Source organism: Myotis nattereri, assembly GCF_964212035.1.
Source record: "Myotis nattereri genome assembly, chromosome: 8".
Classification (NCBI taxonomy): Eukaryota; Metazoa; Chordata; class Mammalia; order Chiroptera; family Vespertilionidae; genus Myotis; species Myotis nattereri.
The window spans coordinates 89424029-89442307 of NC_138083.1; the positions used below are offsets into that span (position 1 = coordinate 89424029).

The 18279-nt window shown below is 47.9% G+C and overlaps 1 protein-coding gene across 2 annotated transcripts in view; it reads left to right on the plus strand.

Moving 5' to 3' along the window:
- GAREM1 (GRB2 associated regulator of MAPK1 subtype 1) overlaps positions 1-18279 on the plus strand; it is a gene marked incomplete at its 5' end in the record, with an annotated part of 151270 nt that overhangs the window by 109580 nt on the left and 23411 nt on the right. For both annotated transcript variants that reach the window (XM_081097333.1, XM_081097334.1), the window contains one exon: positions 10107-10237. In XM_081097333.1, the coding sequence (XP_080953459.1) occupies positions 10107-10237 (131 nt within the window). The remainder of the gene's footprint in view (positions 1-10106; positions 10238-18279) is intronic.

The window sequence follows — 18279 nt, forward strand, 5'->3', positions numbered from 1 at the left end:
ACAAAGACTTATATTTTTGATATTTATTTTATATATTTAAATGCCATTTAACAAAGGAAAATCAACCAAAAAAATGAGTTCACGCGTCACCTCTGACACGTGTGTCATAGGTTCGCCATCACTGGCTTATACCATAGTTTTCTATATTATCTTTTGCTAGCTTTCCTATATCCAAGCTCCATGCACGAAGCCAAGGTGGGTATTAAAATATGAACTGTTCTCACCCCCCATAGGTAATGCTGACTATGTTCTCATAGTACTTCTAAGAAACCATTCGTGTTTCTGTACATGGAGTTTCAATCACTTCAGTTTGGGCCCCAAGGTTGAAAACGAAATCCTTTAAAATCAAGGCACTTTTTTTCCTAATGAAAACCACAGCTTGAGCAGCTGCTCATATGATTGTCTCTGCTCTGTGGCTACACTGGTGTGTGGGAGTTTACTGTCGGGCTGTGGAAAAGGGAGCAAACAAGGAGCCAAGAATGGGGTCATGTTTCAATAGAGAAATAATGGTGGAATGTTCAGCCCTTGAGTGTTTTCCGCACCCTCCCCACACTTTGGACATGCAGCTTGGCTCTCTTTTTCCTCTCTAAATGCTTCCATAAGGCATGAAAGAGAAGCATACATCATCAGAATCACTGTATTGAAAACTCCTGGCCCCCAACTCTGAGCCTATACAGTGCGCCTTTATTTTTGCCTGGAGCTGTAAAATGACAACACAGCTATACGCTCTGTCTGTGTGGTGTAACATCCGCATTTTGTCCGTCTGCCTTGGTGTGGTCTGCCTTGCCTTTGTCTGGGTTGAAATCGTGTTTCTCTGTGTATCATGCATTTTGTTTTGCTGATGTCAATTTCTAGGTCTCGTTTTCTTTTTTTAATGCCTTTTCCTTCCTTCCTTTCTCCTCATGCTCTCTCCGCTGCGCTCCATTTTTCTAGTCCTTTCTTCCCTCTTCTCTTTTCATAAGAGAGGGTTTTAAATTCTACAAATAAAAATTGAAGTCTTATTTTTGCTACTCTTAATTTTTATCAGGGTAAGTAGATCATTTTATAGTTCCCAAAAAGGACGGTACCTCAAAAGGAATTGCTTTTTACTAATTAGGACCTTGATTTTTTTTTTAAGGTAGGTTTTTTCCCCGAACAGAAACAACTGCTTCATCCTGGCAACTCGTCACAAGGCAGAGGCTAAGAAGAAGGACCTGGGCTCTGGTTCCACAGAATGGGGTGGATTCTCAGCGACACCCGTACCCCAAGTTACACTTAAATGTAGACGTGTTTTATCGTTGAGTCAACTGCCAGGGTCATTCTGGGGATTAAATGAAACAACCCGAATAGCCCTTCAGCTGCCAGAGGAGAATTCATTGCTAAATGACCCTTCTTCCTACTAACTGTTGTGTATTTTTTCAGGAACAGACAAGGCATAGCCAGCTCCTCCCCCTGTTGCCTTCCTCCTGAGGAGGGAGAGGTCAGCCCTGGGTGAAGCAGCGTAGTAAAGGTAGACCTGAGGTCAGCACACGGAAGTGTCCATCCTGGATTTGCTACTGCCCAGAGGCATCTTCCTGCATCTCTGCAGGCTTCGGTTCCTCATTGGTCCAATCTGTGTAATCCCCGCCCACTCCATGGACTGTTGAGTGAGGTAGCGTGTGTGTGAAAGCAGGTTGCTGGAGAGATGATGTTTCCTGACCCGGCTCTGGTCCAGAGGCTCTGACTCCTCTTTCTTTTCTCTTTTGTCTTTCCACATCTGATTGAGTCTCTTTGTTAAGAAGCTGGTCTGCCTGGCCAGTGTGGCTCAGTGGTTGAGCATCAACCTATGAACCAGAAGGTCACAGTTTGATTCCCCATCAGGGCACATGCCCCAGTTGCGGGCTCCATCCCCAGTAGGGGGCATGCAGGAGGCAGATGATCAACGATTCTCTCTCATCATTGATGTTTCTCTCTCACTTCCTCTCCCTTCCTCTCTGAAGTCTATATATATATATATATATATATATATATATATATATATATATATATATGTTTTGGTGTTTTTTTAAGAAGTTGGTCATTTGGTATGTGAGTCTCTAATTCTTTGTCAGTGCTGGCATTTAACATATTCTGGCTTTCAGAGTCAGGTAGGACCTACTGTCCTTTATGTCCGGTTTTTAATTGAACGTAAATTGGTAGGCCAGAAGTAAAGGGAACTCAGTATACATCCAGGCAGACAGCCGTCAACAGGGTACGTCTTAAATGAGTTTACTCTTAATGTTCATGTGAAAAGCTATAAACAGAAGCCTCCACGTAAAATTCCAATTTAAGGGAGTATGAAGTGCTTCAAGAGCCCAGACTTCCCAGCTAATTTTTTTTAACATTTCCTGACCAATAATCACCCACTCACATATAGTATCACCTAGATCAGTGAAGTTATAAGCCCTTGGTCAAACGACAGCTATGCCTTCCTCTCTTAGAAATGTAGAGTGGTCCCTGGGTTAGATGAGATTTTTTTTATTTGAACCAACCATTAAAAGGTGGACATGTTGACATAAAAGCCAGGTTTCCTGCCTCTGGGAATAAGTAGGTATTAGGTCACCATCTCCACCTTTGTTATCAATTTTACCAATTTATTCAACTTTTGTGGTCACATAAGTATTTGATTTTGAGATTCCAAAAATATATATATTTCTCTTGCTCTAAATAAATACTTGCTCCTCAAGGCAAGTATTTATTTAATTTCTAGTATGGTCTCAAACTGTGTTGTCAGGGAAACAGCAGACATGATTTCTGCTGTCAAGGCACTTGTGGTCTAGCTAAGAAAACAATACAAAAACCAGTAAAATAAGTAGGGAATGATTAAACATTGACCCCGGTAATGAATAGCAGTGACGATCAGCATGGGGTGAGGTCAGGGAAACCTCCTGGATGGTATTGGACTTGAGCTGATGCTTAAATTCATTCCTTCATTCGGCCATCATTGATTTTCCTACTCTGCGTCTTGCACTGTTTAGTGTACAAAGATAAATATGTGAACAAATAAGGACAATAAAACATTATACATGCTTAGATCAAAATCAGTAGATAAATAATGAGATCGCAAAAGAATGTGGCCAATTATATACCTGCGATAGGAAGTTTTTTTATAGAGTAGGTGATGAGTAAATTGATTTTGGATGAATAGAGTGACCAAACCTAGGAACAGAGGAGAGGCATTCCAGAAAGTGGGTGCCGTCTGAGACGACATAGTTCACCGTGGGTGGATCTGGATGAGTTTCAGCATCTCGGGGGGAAAAGTCAGGGCCAGATCTTGGAGGGTCACGTATTCATGAAGAAGTTAAACTTTATAGGAGGTAGAGAGCCACCAGTGGCTTTCAATCAGAGGATGGAAGAGCACACATCCCTAATCCATTCTTTCCTGCCTCCACCTGCTGCAGCCCAGAGGCTGACCCGGAGGGCTAACTTAGCGGACTCTCATGCCCTTCGATTTCCAGTTGAGTTCAGCCAGTGGATAAGTAGTCCCAGCAGGAGATGGGCGGCAAGAGAGAGTGAGGCCAAGGGCTTTCTTCTCCAGGCTTCCTCCCTGAGGAATCACCAGGGAACAGCTTCACCTCCCTTCAGAAGGTGACCTTATTGAAATATCTTACTCCTTCCAGTAACTAGTCCTTCCCCTGGTCCCTTCAGACCTTTGGTGTTGGCAAAATCATCCCTGTACTATCTTCATTTCTCTTGTGCTTCCCTACAGCCCACCCATACCATTATCAGCAGTCCTGTTGTACACAGATCCTCTGCAGGTTATTCTCATTTAAAATATGACTTTATTTTGAACGTTCAGCCGTAGGGGAAGAGGATGGTTTCCGGGAATGGAAGTCAAGGGGCAAAGCAATCAACCAGGAAAACTGGCCACAGTGCGAGGTGATGCGGCTGGGAATCCGGAGTTGTGGAGACAGAAAGGAACTGACTGAGGCAGGACGGGGGGCAAAGTGGAACTGACACCAATGGGATGTGAGAGGTTAGGGAAAGGGAGGAGTCAGGGGTGACCACCCCAGTTTCTGACTTGGGTGGCTGCTTGGTTCAAGAAGTATAAAGAGCCCTGACCGGTTTGGCTCAGTGGATAGAGCGTTGGCCTGCGGACTGAAAGGTCCCAGGTTCGATTCCGGCCAAGGGCATGTATGTACCTTGGTTGGGGGCACATCCCCAGTGGGAGGTGTGCAGGAAGCAGCTCATCGATGTTCCTCTCTCATCGATGTTTCTAACTCTCTATCCCTCTCCCTTCCTCTCTGTGAAAAATCAATAAAATATATTTTTAAAAATTTAAAAAAGAAGAAGTATAAAGAGAAGGTTAGTTTGGCATGTGTCAATGTTGAGATCTTTGTGGGAGAGCTGTTGGAGCACACAGAAGGTATTGGTTAGAACGATGTGGAATTCAGGAGCCATCTGGCTGGCGGGAAGGCTGGTATATTGTCACCTTATAGGTCAGTGATGGTGAACCTATGACACACGTGTCAGAGATGACAGGCGAACTCATTTTTTTGGTTGATTTTTCTTTGTTAAATGGCATTTAAATATATAAAATAAATATCAAAAATATAAGTCTCTGTTTTACTATGGTTGCAAAGATCAAAAAATGTCTATATGTGACACGGCACCAGAGTTAAGTTAGGGTTTTCAAAATGCTGACACGCCGAGCTCAAAAGGTTCGCCATCACCGATATAGGAGGTCCTTGAAGCCAAGTTGATAGAGGAGGTCCCCCAGGAGAACGGCGAACGAGGGAGAAGAAACAGAATAAGAGAGGACGGCAGTTGTGCACGGAAGTTAGACTGTCACTAAAAGGATCCATCGTTTTGCACAAACTGAATAAAGAGCATGAGCAGAGGCAAAGGGGAGAGAGCGGGTGCCGGCTGCGCACCGGTGGCGGGAAACGTCTGCAGGAGACGAGAGGAGCCAGGCGTGGATGCGTGGACAGCTACGGCAGCCGCCCGGGCGTGGGTTGGGAATTGAGGAGCTTTTATACTTATTTGTCCGGCTAGTCTACCAGCGTGTATGGAACTCTTAGGTCCCCGAGTGCCATGAAGCCCACGCAGGTTGTGTTTCAGGATGAGTGAAGTTGTGATGAAGGCAGAGATGGACCTAAAATCCAAAGCGGTGATTCCATGATGAAGTGATGAGGACCGAAACCAGGACAGTCGCAGTGAGTGCTGAGGGCCAAGAGGTTTCCAGGAAAGAAAGGGCAAGACTTAGGGGGAAAGAGTCCAGGAGGAGAAAGGTGAAGACGGCCCCAGGATTCCCACCGTAACATGTCAGCGACCGTGTTCACAGCTGCAACCTTTCTTAGGTTCCGTCGCATTTATGATCATTGTGCCTCGGAAATTTTCTGATCATTCTGAAGAAGCGGCTAACCAATTAGATGTGACGAAAAATTCCATTTTCCCAATTTCAAAAAATAAGGAAACCATTTGCATGGTGTGAAGTAGCTTGGCTGGTTAGAATATGTGTCCCAGAATGATTTAATTTTGAATCCAGTTTATTCTGGTTAAGTTCAAAGATAGAATTTCAGAACTGAAATTCTGACACTTGTTCCATAATAACCTCAGATGGAGAAATAAATAGAAATGCCACAGATGATTATTATGAAATTCATCATATTTTGGTTGATGATTTCTTTCTGTTCTTTGGCTTAAATTCTGATTCTCTGTGGTTATAGGCTGTGAGGCTCTGTGCTGAGTTTTGTTCTTTCTCTCTTTTCTCCCAATTCCATTTCCACTCGCCCTCCTCCCCACCAAATCATAATTTTAGGAACTGATGACAAGGGATGTAGGGAGTCAGATTTTAAAATGGGAAACACTGTGTTGTAATATTTCAAGTTTGTGTTTTTAATTTTTAAAGTACGCTTGAGGTGAGTAGAAATTTCAAAAGTTGGTAATAAGAAAATGAACAGAAAATTCACAGAATATAAAATATAAATTGCTTCAGTTTTTAAAAATCAGATCTACCGTTTTATTAAGAATGCCATTAAAACCCCAGTGAGATACTATTTTTCACCCAGCAGATTGGCAATGACATTTTTTTTTAAAGCCTTAGGAAAGGTATGAGGAAACACATTGGTAGTGGGAATATGAGTGGGCAGAGCGTCTAGAAAAATCAGTTTGGCAATAGCTATGGCAAATACAAAAGCACTTACCCTTTGGCCCAGCCATTCCACAGGGAGCCTTGCCCCCCAGTGTACTTGCACGGGGTACACAAACCCTTCGGTACCGCTCAGCATGTTCGCTTCAGCGTCAGTGTGGCTGCCAAGGACTGGACCCCACCTGGATGCCCGTGCACGGAGGGCTGGTCACATTCGGTGTGGTGTTTGCACAGTGGGGAGTACGTGCAGCTCTTTAAAAACGAAGCAAATTTTTATGGAAGGATCAAGGAACTACGCAGAAGGCCACCGCCTGCTGTTAAAAGAGCGGCACTATGCGTGCAGGTAGATAGTATCCAAGACCCTGTCTGCACGCAGGGAGCAGGGAGCAGGGAGCAGGGGGCAGGGGGCAGGGGGCCGCCGCTGTGATGCGAGGAGAGCTTGGGAGGAGACTGGAAGTAGACTTCCTTTCCACTCTGAACCCTCTGGGACCTGACATGTTTGGCAGTGGCACATCTCAAGTCCTCTTGAAGTCTCTTCCCCTGACTCCAGAAAGGGCAGCCAAGTGGCTCCCCAGCACGGACGGGCCTTCATCTGTTGGTGGTGGAAGCGGGGTGTGCGCAAGCCGTTCCAAAGGCAGTGGTTGGTCGGTGCCTTTACAATAACAAGATGCTTACCTCTTAGCTGGCAGTCCGATCCCGCGGACACTGCAGCCTGCGCGCACACAGAAAGATAGACATACACGAGTATGTGTCAAGGTAAACCTTGAGGATGTGTGCAGGTTCCTGTTAGGGTTTGTTTTCTTTCTGAAAACTCTCAACGGCTTTGTGTTTCCCATGACTTTTGAGAAGTGTTCATTTCTTCCCATTTGGAACTGGCCCCGTGGTCTTAAGGTTCCGTTCTTCGAACCAGGTTGCATCTCATTTACACAGTGGACCTGGAACCATCTCAGTTAATGGTGCTGTCCTGTCTCTGAGAGTCCCAAGAGCAGAGAAGTGAGAAGAATTCACTGTTCACTGTTTGATAAGCACCTACTTTGTAGGCAGGCTGGGAGCATCCCACTAAATAACGCAGACCTGGTTGTGGCGTTCCAGCCTCCCGGCGTTCCTTCTTCATCACCGGGTTGGCCACGCTCCGCTTGCTGTGCTGTTCTGGTGCCGTTTCTAGTGCTGCTACTTCATCTTCTGTTTCTTCATTCGTGCTGGTTCACACGGCGTTTCCCCACTCCCCACAGGGAGGGACATGCCGGTGGAATCGTGGCGTCCTCTTGAGTCGTGGGCCCATAGATGGATCCTACAGGCCTTGGCTCTCATTTGCTTTTTTATTTAATATATTTTTTTTATTGATTTCATAGAGGAAGGGAGGAGAGAGAGATAGAAACATCAATGATGAGAGAGAATCATTGATCGGCTGCCTCCTGCACGCCCCCTACTGGGGATCGAGCCCACAACCCGGGCATGTGCCCTTGGCCGGAATCGAACCTGGGACCCTTCAGTCCACAGGCTGACGCTCTATCCGCTGAGCCAAGCCGGCCAGGGCAGCATTTGCTTTTTTTTATTTACACACAGGTGGACACTGTGCAGACGGGACGGGGAGCAGTACAACCGTGGCTGTAAGGGAAGGTGGGCCGCAGACTGCGCTCATCCCAGTGAGGATGGGAACCAGGGAAGCACAAGTCACAGAGCCCATCTTCGCCGCAGCCCGGAACTTATCTCCCACGAACCAGGGGCTGGAACCTCCCAGCCAGTGGCCTGAACTTGCCGGACCCGAACTTGACCTCCTCCGACTCTCCCTGTTCTTCCTCCGTGCCTTGGCGTCATTGCTCTTCTTCTGCATTAGCAAAACTAGTTCCCATGCCTCACTCCTGACAAGCGACCTTTTATTTCTAAGCAAAATAGCGTGTGCTGCAGGGTAGCCCGCCAGCCTCGGACGGGAGCTGAGAGCCGGATGCCCCAGCAGGACCGGGCCTTCGCTTCACGTCGAGCGCATCCACGTTGAGGGAAATCCCTGTGGTGATTCCGAGCGACGCACACACAGGGATGTTTTCTGGATGATGGTTATTTCTTGTCCCCGGATGAGTTCTGCAGTACAGTTTCGGAAACACAGCACGAAAGCAGTGCAGGAGGGTGCCGATCTTTGCTTTGTAAATGCCACCTTGGCTGTATCTAAACTGGACTCGAGGGGCCTGTCGGCGGTGTTGCGTTCGCTCCCGGGGCCCGGGTCCTGCAGCTGGACGGCCGTCCGTGGAGGCGTTTTCTGAACCCCTCAGCGCTGCTGAAAGACAAGGCCCTCCTCCCTCCAAGCGCGGAGTGAGGCGGTGACAGCTCAGAACAGATGTCCCAATGGCCTCCAAGTGCTTCTCTTTGGTGGCTCAGCCTCTGCTGGTCATGAAATGGTCTGTTAAGAAATTAGTTCCCCCGCGTCGGGGGGTGGGAATGTGTTATGTCCATTGATTTCGCATCCTGGCAGGGAGCTGGCTCTTAACGCCTGGATTGTCCCCAAGGTTGGATGGATGTTGTTGGGACGTCCAGGCCGCAGCAGCCACAGAGGAGAGGGTGACACGGTAGCTCAGCATCTCTCCCAGGGTGCCTCGCGTGGACTCACCGGAGAGTGGCGTGGCCTTTTATAGAAGAAGAGGGGCTCAGTGCTAGGTGCTAGGAAGGTGGTCTTGTAAACTATGGGGAGAGAAGGTGGGTGTCCCTGTCTGCTGGAGGTTTGCATGGTTCTCCTTGTAAAACCCACTTTACAGTTCACACTTGATGTCAGACTCCCACTGAAGGGGAAACTTCCATTCTCAGAGAAACAGGGTCGGCTTAGTTTGTGGTCTCAGGGGCCTGACACGAGACCTCGGCATAACTGTTCAGGGGTGTTGGCGTGGAGGCCCGGTCGTCTTCACTTCTGACGTCTGTCTGCTTGTCCCCACCGTCATCCATACTGTCCACTGCTTCCAGGGGACAGGTCAGCAAAGGGTGCGGCCCGAGGACCGAACCCGACCCAAACCCGACCCGCTGCCTGTTTCTGTAAATAACGGAGGATCGGTGCACAGCTGGTCCACCGTGTTTACACATCGTCGGCGGCAGCTTTCGAGAACTAAGCGCATTGAGTAGTTGTGACAGAGACTGTTTAGCCCACAAAACCTAAAATATTTACGGCATTCGGTTGCCAACCCTGCACGTGAAAAGTCACAGAGAGCCCCGCCCGTGTGGCTCGGTGGTTGAGCTTCGACCTGTGAACCAGGAGGTCACGGTTTGATTCCCGGTCGGGGCACATGCTCGAGTTACGTAGGGGGCATGCAAGAGGCAGCCGATCAAAGATTCTTTCTCATCACTGGTGCTTCTCTCTCTCTTCTTCTCCCTTTCTCTCTGAAATCAGTAAAAAATATTTTTTAAAAAAGAAGGAAGCCACTTGCTGCAGGTGCTTGTTCGTTAGAAGGAGGCGCACCCCCCTGCACCCCTCCAGTTCTGTGCTCAGGCTTCGTGCCCGCCCACCGCAGATCCCGGCTGTAGCGGCTCGGGAGTCCCCCATCGCCTACACGGAGTTGAAACCAGGGAAACCTGTGAGAGCTGGGGGTCCACGGGATAGGTCGGTGCTACCTGTGAATGTTTGGGACACTCGTCTAAAAAATTAGCCCCCTAAGCCGCGCGGCCTTCGTTGTAGAATATGACGTGTCTGGGTTGTCACCGCGAAATGACAACATGACTTCCTGTGACAAACAAAATGAGCCACACGGAGTAAGTTTTTACTTTGAGGTCAGATTGCAAGTGAGAATCCATTCAGTTTGATGTTGGTCCTCTGGTAATGAACTCTGAATACAAGCAAAGAAAAAAGTACACGTCTGTGCTCGTTTTCAAGCTGGTGTTTAAGAAAACCTGCCGTGGTCTTTTTTACTTTATTTTTTTATGATAACGATCAGATGCCTTGGACAAGAAGAGTGGGAGTGGGGAAAGGGGATGCCATCACCCCGGGGACAGCGGTCCCCCGTAAACATCTCACCTCTCTTCTGTTTATCATGTATTTCAGGCCAATTCAAGCTGCTGGAACAGGACCGAGATATAAAGGAGCCAGTGCAATATTTCAACAGCGTGGAGGAGGTGGCCAAAGCGTTCCCTGAACGCGTGTACGTCATGGAGGAAATAACGTTCAACGTGAAGGTAGCTTTGGAAGAACCAAATATTTATCCTCACTAAATAGCCTGCAGGCCATCATGTGCCCATCTGGGCCTCACAGGGAAAGGTCCATCTTCCTGTGAGGTGGACCTTGTCCTAGGAGGCGTCAGGGGCCAAAACTGGTCTTTGAAGAATTGCTTTTGCTGTAGCTGACCGGATGCCCAGATGGGTAACGACGCTGCATTAGCCCTATCTTTTGCTAAACCGTTAAGGCAGCTCAAAGGTTGTCTTTTTCTCATTTGGACTTTATTCCCTAATGTGTAATATTGTTTGGCCAGATCTCCTATAAGGCTGATATTCCACTTGCAGGAGCTGGTAAAAGGCATAAGACCCAGCTGGCCTGGCTCAGTGGTTGAGCGTCGAGCTATGAACCAGCAGGTCACAGTTCAATTCCCAGTCAGGGCACAAGCCCAGGTTGTGGGCTCGATCCCCAGTGAGGGGTGTGCAGGAGGCAGCCCATCAGTGATTCTCTCTCATCATTGATATGTTTCTCTGTCTCTCTTTCTCTCTGAAATCAATAGCAATATTCTTGTGAAAGAATCATACAAAGGATCTAATGCCGTTCACTTATTTAAAGAGAGAGACTTCAGAGCACAGTCTGGGATCGGCATATGTTCCTTCCATTTTTCAGAGACTGCCCGTATCAGGACACACGGGGAATTGATGTCTAGGATGTTGCCAATGGGAATTGACTGGTCCTTGCTCATCAGAGAAAAGCTAAATGGTGTTTATGGTGCTGCGTTCATTTTGCATTTGGAAAGGGACTAACCAGAGAAGCCATGGCTGCAACGAGGTGCAACCTTATTGCCTACAGATCCTCTGCATTGTCCTCAGCCACATGGCATTCACAGCGACACTAAGACATCTTAGAAAGTGTTCACACTGATAAGAGTTTCTGTTGAACCTCATTTCCGCGAAAAGTCCAACTGAGTCCCGTCCTCTGAACATGTCGAGATTTAGAGGGCAAGATGCGTTTTTCTTAGCAGTTCACTCTCTGTGACAGACAGACTGCGTGCATGGTAGCTTAGCCCAAGAATGCAACGGTGTCTTTGGGGGTGAATCACTCCACCCTCGCTTCTCAGGAAAGAGGGGCATGCTCAAACCAGCCTCCTTCCTGGAGAAGTGGTTCTGTCCATTCATTGACTAAGCTGTCATTCTCTCTTCCAGCTCTAAAATACAGCTGCTGTAGTCTACTTCCTTTACTTTTATTATTAAAACTGGTGAGATTTTGCGTGGCCCGTTCAACTTGTATTCAAGACACTTGTGTTCATTTACATTGAAGATCTGTGAGAACACATTCATTTTTTATCTTACCCACAGTCGTTGGCCAGAAGTTAATCAAATCCCATGAGTGCCTTGATATGATTTAAATGTCCCCTTAAAACTTATATTTAGAATTACCTAAATGGGAAAGAAAATCATTTGGAAAGGAAAGCTAATAATTTTAAACCCTTTTCTGAAAATATTTCATGGATTTTAAATAAAAGATTTAGAATTAAAACATGAGCCCGGCCGGCGTGGCTCACTGGTTGAGCATCTACCTATGAACCAGGAGGTCACGGTTCGATTCCCCGTCAGGGCACATGCCCGGGGTTGCGGGCTCCACCCCCAGTGTAGGGTGTGCAGGGAGGCAGCCGATCAATAATTCTCTCTCATCATTGATGTTTCTATCCCTCTCTCCTTCTCCCTTCCTCTCTGAAATAAATAAAAATATTTTTTAAAAGAGTAAAATGATAAAATAATCAGCAGGGTGGAAGTTTGCAGACATTGAGTGTTTATAATCATTAAACTTGAGGCCTTCCTCGTTGCCTCGTCCTACTCCTTTTGACACATATGAACACTAGGAAACAGATGTTAGCTGGCTTCATTGATTCACAAGAAGCCACAAAGCTCCTCAGCAGCCGAGCCAGGTCTCCGAACTCCATCCAGCCCCCTCTCCACTCCCTCCCATTCTCTCTGTGGGTTTGAGATAAGGCTGGCGATTGGGATCCGAACACCCGTTCACATTGACACAAAAGCTTGCACACTTAGTTCGTTTTCCATCTCAATAAGTGTTTCCAATAATTGTTACCTAACCAGATCCTTTTGTTTTTGTATTTCTGATACACAGGATTTGGTGGCTTTTATGAATGTGATGCGTGCAGATTTGTACACCTTATTCCATACCAGAGTATCATACCAATATTTTAAAAATAAAATCCTACACGTTAACTTGATGTTCCGTCTCTGTTGGCATCAGTGTAGTTTCTGATTAGGTTAACCTGTGTCAGGATGAACCCCTTCAAAAATACTGCTGTAAAGTATTAGCCCGGAATATTAACTAGTATTAACAGAGAAACAAGACTAGAGGTGGGTCTTTGCATTGTTACAGAGACACTGAAGGGGCGGACGTGCATCACTGAATACAGAAGCAAAAGTTCTGAAATTGAATAGAATTCATGATGCTGAGTTTGGGGATTTTTTTTTTTTTCCCAAGGCTTTCGAGTTACTGGAAACCAGCCTCCTTTCCGCCCCCTCCCCCCCCCCCCACCCCCACAGTCATGGACTTGAGGCAATCTGTGGGCCTTTTCACTTAACATATTAGTTCCCCTCCAGTGCTGAAGAAGTAACGCTCTTTCCCCTTCGGCCAACTAGTTAGGCTGTCTCTTGTTTCCCTGCACATAGCAGTTAACAAATTCCACATATGTCCTGGTACTTTCTTGACGCACTTCCACAGAGCAAACTGCAGGCGAGGCCTTGAAAATCCATTCCCGGGGAGGCCTTCGGCTGCTGGTGGTTCTGCTCTTGTCCTAATTGCTCGCCTCTCTGCCGCCTCTCTGATCCTGTTTGTCTTCTCAAAGGCACACACAGCTCACCGGCAGCCTTCTCTCTGGGTCATCGGCCGTTCCCCGGTCGCCCTGTGAAGTCACACGGGGCAATGGTGCTGAAACGTGGGTTGCTCTTCGGGGAGTTGTTTGTTTTGTTGTTTTGTTTTAACAGTACGATCGTAACCATCATCCTAGTTTAAAATATGCCCCTGGGCGTTGGGAAAAGGACGCTCCTGGCGGTGGGAGATGATGATGAGGCCCGAGGGCGGGGTCCCTGTGAGGGTGAACGGGGACGGGGCTGGGTCGCTCGGCACCCTCTGCCGCCTCTGCAGCCTTTGAGCCTGAGTCACTCTGGACCGCCAGCTCGGGGGTGGCTGTGAATGTGAACAGAAAATCCCGTCCAAAATGACTGTCATTTCCATTCCGTTTCTTAAAATGTATTGCAGTTCTCTGCCATCTTCAAGAGAAAGATTTGAACAACACGTAACCCTCACTCTCGCTCCTGAGGCTTCTGCCTTTCTGTGGAGCGGCCCTGCCGCCCGGGGGGTGGTCTGTGGCCTCCCTGAAGTGCTTTTTGTCTGTTGCCCCGTGTTTGTTGGGACACGTGCCTCGGCAACTGTAGGTCTAGTTTTCGTTTTCCCTTCCAGTCCCCTGCGGGTGGAAGCTGGTAGCCACGTTGGACAGAGTTGTGATGAGAGGGGAGCAGCACGCCGAGTGAGGGGGGTCCTTCAAGGTTTCCTCCGAGCCCGGCAGCAGCCACTGCTCAAGGCCTGTGAGCTCCCCGCCCCCTCTCGGCTCTGCAGCCGGGCACCCCCGACCGCCGGCCGGGAGGCGCTGGTTCTCAGAAACGCCTCACCTGGCGAGCTCCTCGCTGTGCGCACATCGTGGGTGGCCGTGCACGAGCCTGGATGGGTGGCCTGCTGCGCACCTGGGCCGCAGGCCTCGACAGCATGTTACTGTGCAAGACAACACGAGGCTAAGCCAAGCACAGAGACGGGATGTAATCCAGAGAGGTGGTAGGCAACAATAAAAACTATCGTATAGTAAATATATATTTAAGTAAAAATCTCTAGTAGAGTAAAAGCCCGTAACATAGGCATTTATTGTCGTTATCGAGGATAATGGACTGTACGTAAGTGTACGTGCTATAATTGTATACACCTGGCAGTGCGGGAGGTTTGTTACACCAGCCTCGCCAAAAACACCTGAGCGATAGGTTGCGCTAGGAAGTTACAACAGCGCTGAGGCCACTAGGCCAGTGGTCGGCAAACTGCAGCTCGCGAGCCACATGCGGCTCTTTGGCCCCTTCAGTGTGGCCCTTCCACAAAATACTGACTTCTGCGCATGGGCCGAAAAGTTTCAATCGCACTGTACGTGCGTGCCCGCACCTGGTATTTTGTGGAAGAGCCACACTGAAGGGGCCAAAGAGCTGCATGTGGCTCACGAGCCACGACTTGCCAACCATGGCACTAGGCAATAGGGATTTTTTAGCTCCATCATAATCTGTGGGCCACTGTCATATATGCCATCCACCATCATACATGCCACCCACCGCCATACATGCCACCCACCGTCATATATGCCATCCACCATCATACATGCCACCCACCGCCATACATGCCACCCACCGCCATACATGCCACCCACCGTCATACATGCCATTCACCGTCATACATGCCATCCACCATCATACATGCCACCCACTGTCATACATGCCATCCATCATACATGCCATTCACCGTCATGCATGCCATCCACCGTCATGCATGCCATCCGTCATGCATGCCACCCACCATCATGCATGCCACCCACCGTCATACATGCCACCCACCGTCATGCATGCCACCCACCGTCATGCATGCCATCCACCGTCATGCATGCCATCCGTCATGCATGCCATCCACCATCATGCATGCCACCCACCGTCATACATGCCACCCACCGTCATGCATGCCACCCACCGTCATGCATGCCATCCACCGTCATGCAGGTCATCCACTATTGCCTGAAACTTCTTTATATGGTGCAGGGCTGTACTCACACAGAGATCAGAAATTACCATTTGCTCTGCAACCTGAATTTTGCTGTGCACGGATGAATTTTAAACATTAAAAGTGAATGAATCTAGAGGTAGCCCGTTTTGACTTTGTAAGTTCCGTCTTCCTTAGGATGAGCCAGACGTCATTTATTGTTAAGATTCGTTCCGGATGGTAAATGGGATACAAGTGTGAGGGTCATTATTTCAGGGTCTGAAGGCAGGCGGGTGCTTCTTGTGCCATCTGAGAGGTGAGGCCTCTGGAAACCTCCCCACGGCACGTCCCCTGGTGCGCATCACAAATTAGGTCGTCGCCATGCACTTGCCATCCTTGCCCTCTTTCCTGTTGTTGTTGTTTTTTAAAAAAAAGACACTCGAGGTTGTCATTTACTGACCTCTTCGTGCGCTTTCTCATTTTCTGCCATTTTCCCAAAGGAAAGAGTTATAACATTGGAGTTTGGGGAGCAATGTGCTAATATTAATTAAATATTCTCTATTTAATTTATACATCAATCAGATCAATCCTGATTTTATTTTGATCCAAGAGCTGAAATTTTAACCTCTGTGATATAGTTGATCTTTAGAACAACTATTTTTAGAGAAAAGATTGCCTATAGCCAGAACCATCAGGGGGAGAGAGAGAGAGAGAGAGAGAGAGAGAGAGAGAGAGAGAGAGAGAGAGAGAGAGAAAGTTTACATCAGTGTTTTACAATGTTGCTTGACTATGGGCTGTTACTTCTGAATGGTATTGTGAATAGTAAAACCCTGATAGTTTCCTGGATTAGACCTATTAGAGTTGTTTGGATAACACACTCTGAATTACTTCCTCTCAGGAAACATTGAAACTGGAACTGTTATCCAGGCACGCATACCAGAGCACTTAGACAGAACACATTGTTTCTCTGGCTATTAAAAGAGAAATAAAGAGGAAGGGAATTATGCAAATAAATCACATCTGTAGAAACCAGAGGAGACTATTTGGCGCAGCTGCCAAAGGAAGAACATTTCCTTATGAGCTTCTTCATCTGTCACCGGCAGTGACCACAGGATCGGTGGGTCCGTGAGTCTCACTGTTTATGCAGAGCTAATTACTCGCATCGACGATGACATCAGAGTGGGGAGCGTGGCACTACGGACTGCACTCACACATGTCGCGCATGTTTATGTACAGGGGCAGGAATAGCTTCCTCTAGAAGTACACACATACGTGGAAATGTTGACAGAACTGCTGAATGTGCCCAGGGAGTGGCATTTAGAAAAGATCGTTTTGATCCGTCTACTGTATGCACGTACTGTCTGCTCTGTATCTCAGAAGCTGTGTAGATGTTCGCTTTCCGTCCATTTGGTATGTGCTACTCAATGGCCCTATAATGGGTTCATTCTGGAAGGAGTGTGTTTGTAAAGAAAAATTAGGGAAATTATAGTATCAACTTCAAGAGCTAAATAACACGTCGTTATTTCTGCGTATTTGAGAAACGCTGTTGGCTCCTGTGAACTGGAACTAGTTTGGTGTTGGAGAGAGTGAACGTGTGTGTTTCTCAAATCTCATGAGAACCCTGCCTCTCAGCATCCCTGTCTCCGTCCTGATCCAAATGGACGAACTGCCAAGTTTTCTGTAGAAGCTCCATGGAAAGGAAGTGGAGCAGTGCAGCTGAGCATCTTGGAGACCAGCACGTTCCCTTCCTTTGAGATGCCACAGTAATGATGTTTCAGGCCCTATTCTGACAGTAAGTTTTATTCTGGGATAACACAGTCAATTAAAATGTTTGATTTTAATCTCGCAGGCTTCCCGGATTGCGAGAGGGCACAGGCCAGGCCGAGAGACCCACGGGTGCACAGCCTGGGGCCAGGGAAGAACGCAGGAGGCTGGCCAGCCGGGGGGGGCTCGTGAGAGGGCTCTGGGGCATGTCCTGCCCGTCTCTCTCGCTCAGTCCCTGTCGGTTGGACCTCAGCAGCAAGCTAACCTACCGGTCGGAGCATCTGCCCCCTGGTGGTCAATGCACATCATAGCAACTGGTCGACCAGTTGACTATCTGCCCCCTGGTGGTCAGTGCACATCATAGCGAGTGGTTGAACAGCCTTAGCATATCATTAGCATACTAGGGAAAGGAAGTTGGGCATTGCTATGCAATGACATTACCCGGCGCCCACAGCCACCTTTTCTGGGCTGGGCTGGGCTGGGCTGGGCTGGGCTGGGGGCCACATTTTGTGCCATGGGGTCTTGGCGGCGTTGGCTGTGATTTGGTGGGCTGTCACTCTGGGGTGGTGGCGGGGCCTGTGTCCCACTTGGGGGAAGCTGAGTGTTGCTTTGTGGGCGCCAGGTCCGCGGTGCCGTTTCTCTGTAAATGGTCAGTGCGTGTCATGGCAGCTCCTGTGTTGAGCGTGTTCCCCCTTGTGGTCAGTGTGCATCATAGCTACCAGTCAGACGGATGGACACTTAGCCCTTTATATATATAGATTATGCTTTGATTGGTTGAATGGACAACTTAGCATATTAGGCTTTTATTATATAGGATATATGTAAAAGCCTAAGCAACCAACCAGTCAACTGGTCGCTATGATGTGCACTGACCACCAGGGGGAAGACCCTCAACACAAGAGCTGCCCCCTGGTGGTCAGTGCGCTCCCACAGCCAACCTCCTGCAGCCGGCCAACCTCCCATGGTCCTCCCTCCCCGGCAGGCAGGCCCCTATCGGCCCCGATTGCCGGCCAGGCCGAGGGACCACACCCATGCACGAATTCGTGCACCAGGCCTCTAGTTATTAATAAAAGTAATAATAATAGTCACTATTTATTGAGAGCATACATTGATTCAGCCTGCAGAGTAGATGATGATATTCCCTTTTTACAGATGAGGAGACTGAGGTTCAAAAAAGTAAAACACTTTGTGTGAGGTCACCTCACCGTAAAGGCAGGATTCAAACTCGTCTTGTACTTCAGTTAATAGTACTGTACCGTTAATATATTGTTCCAATTAATTTCCAAAGGCCATAGTTCTTTCCATTTATCTATATCAGGGCCAGCAGACTTTTTCTGTAAGGAGATAAGAGTAACTATTTTAGAGTTTGTGGGCTGTATTGTATAGTCACTGTTGCAGCGACTCAACACTGCCATAGAGTGAAAGCAGCTGTAGGCTCTACGTAAATGAGTGGGCATAGCTGAGTCCTAACAAAACTTTATTTACA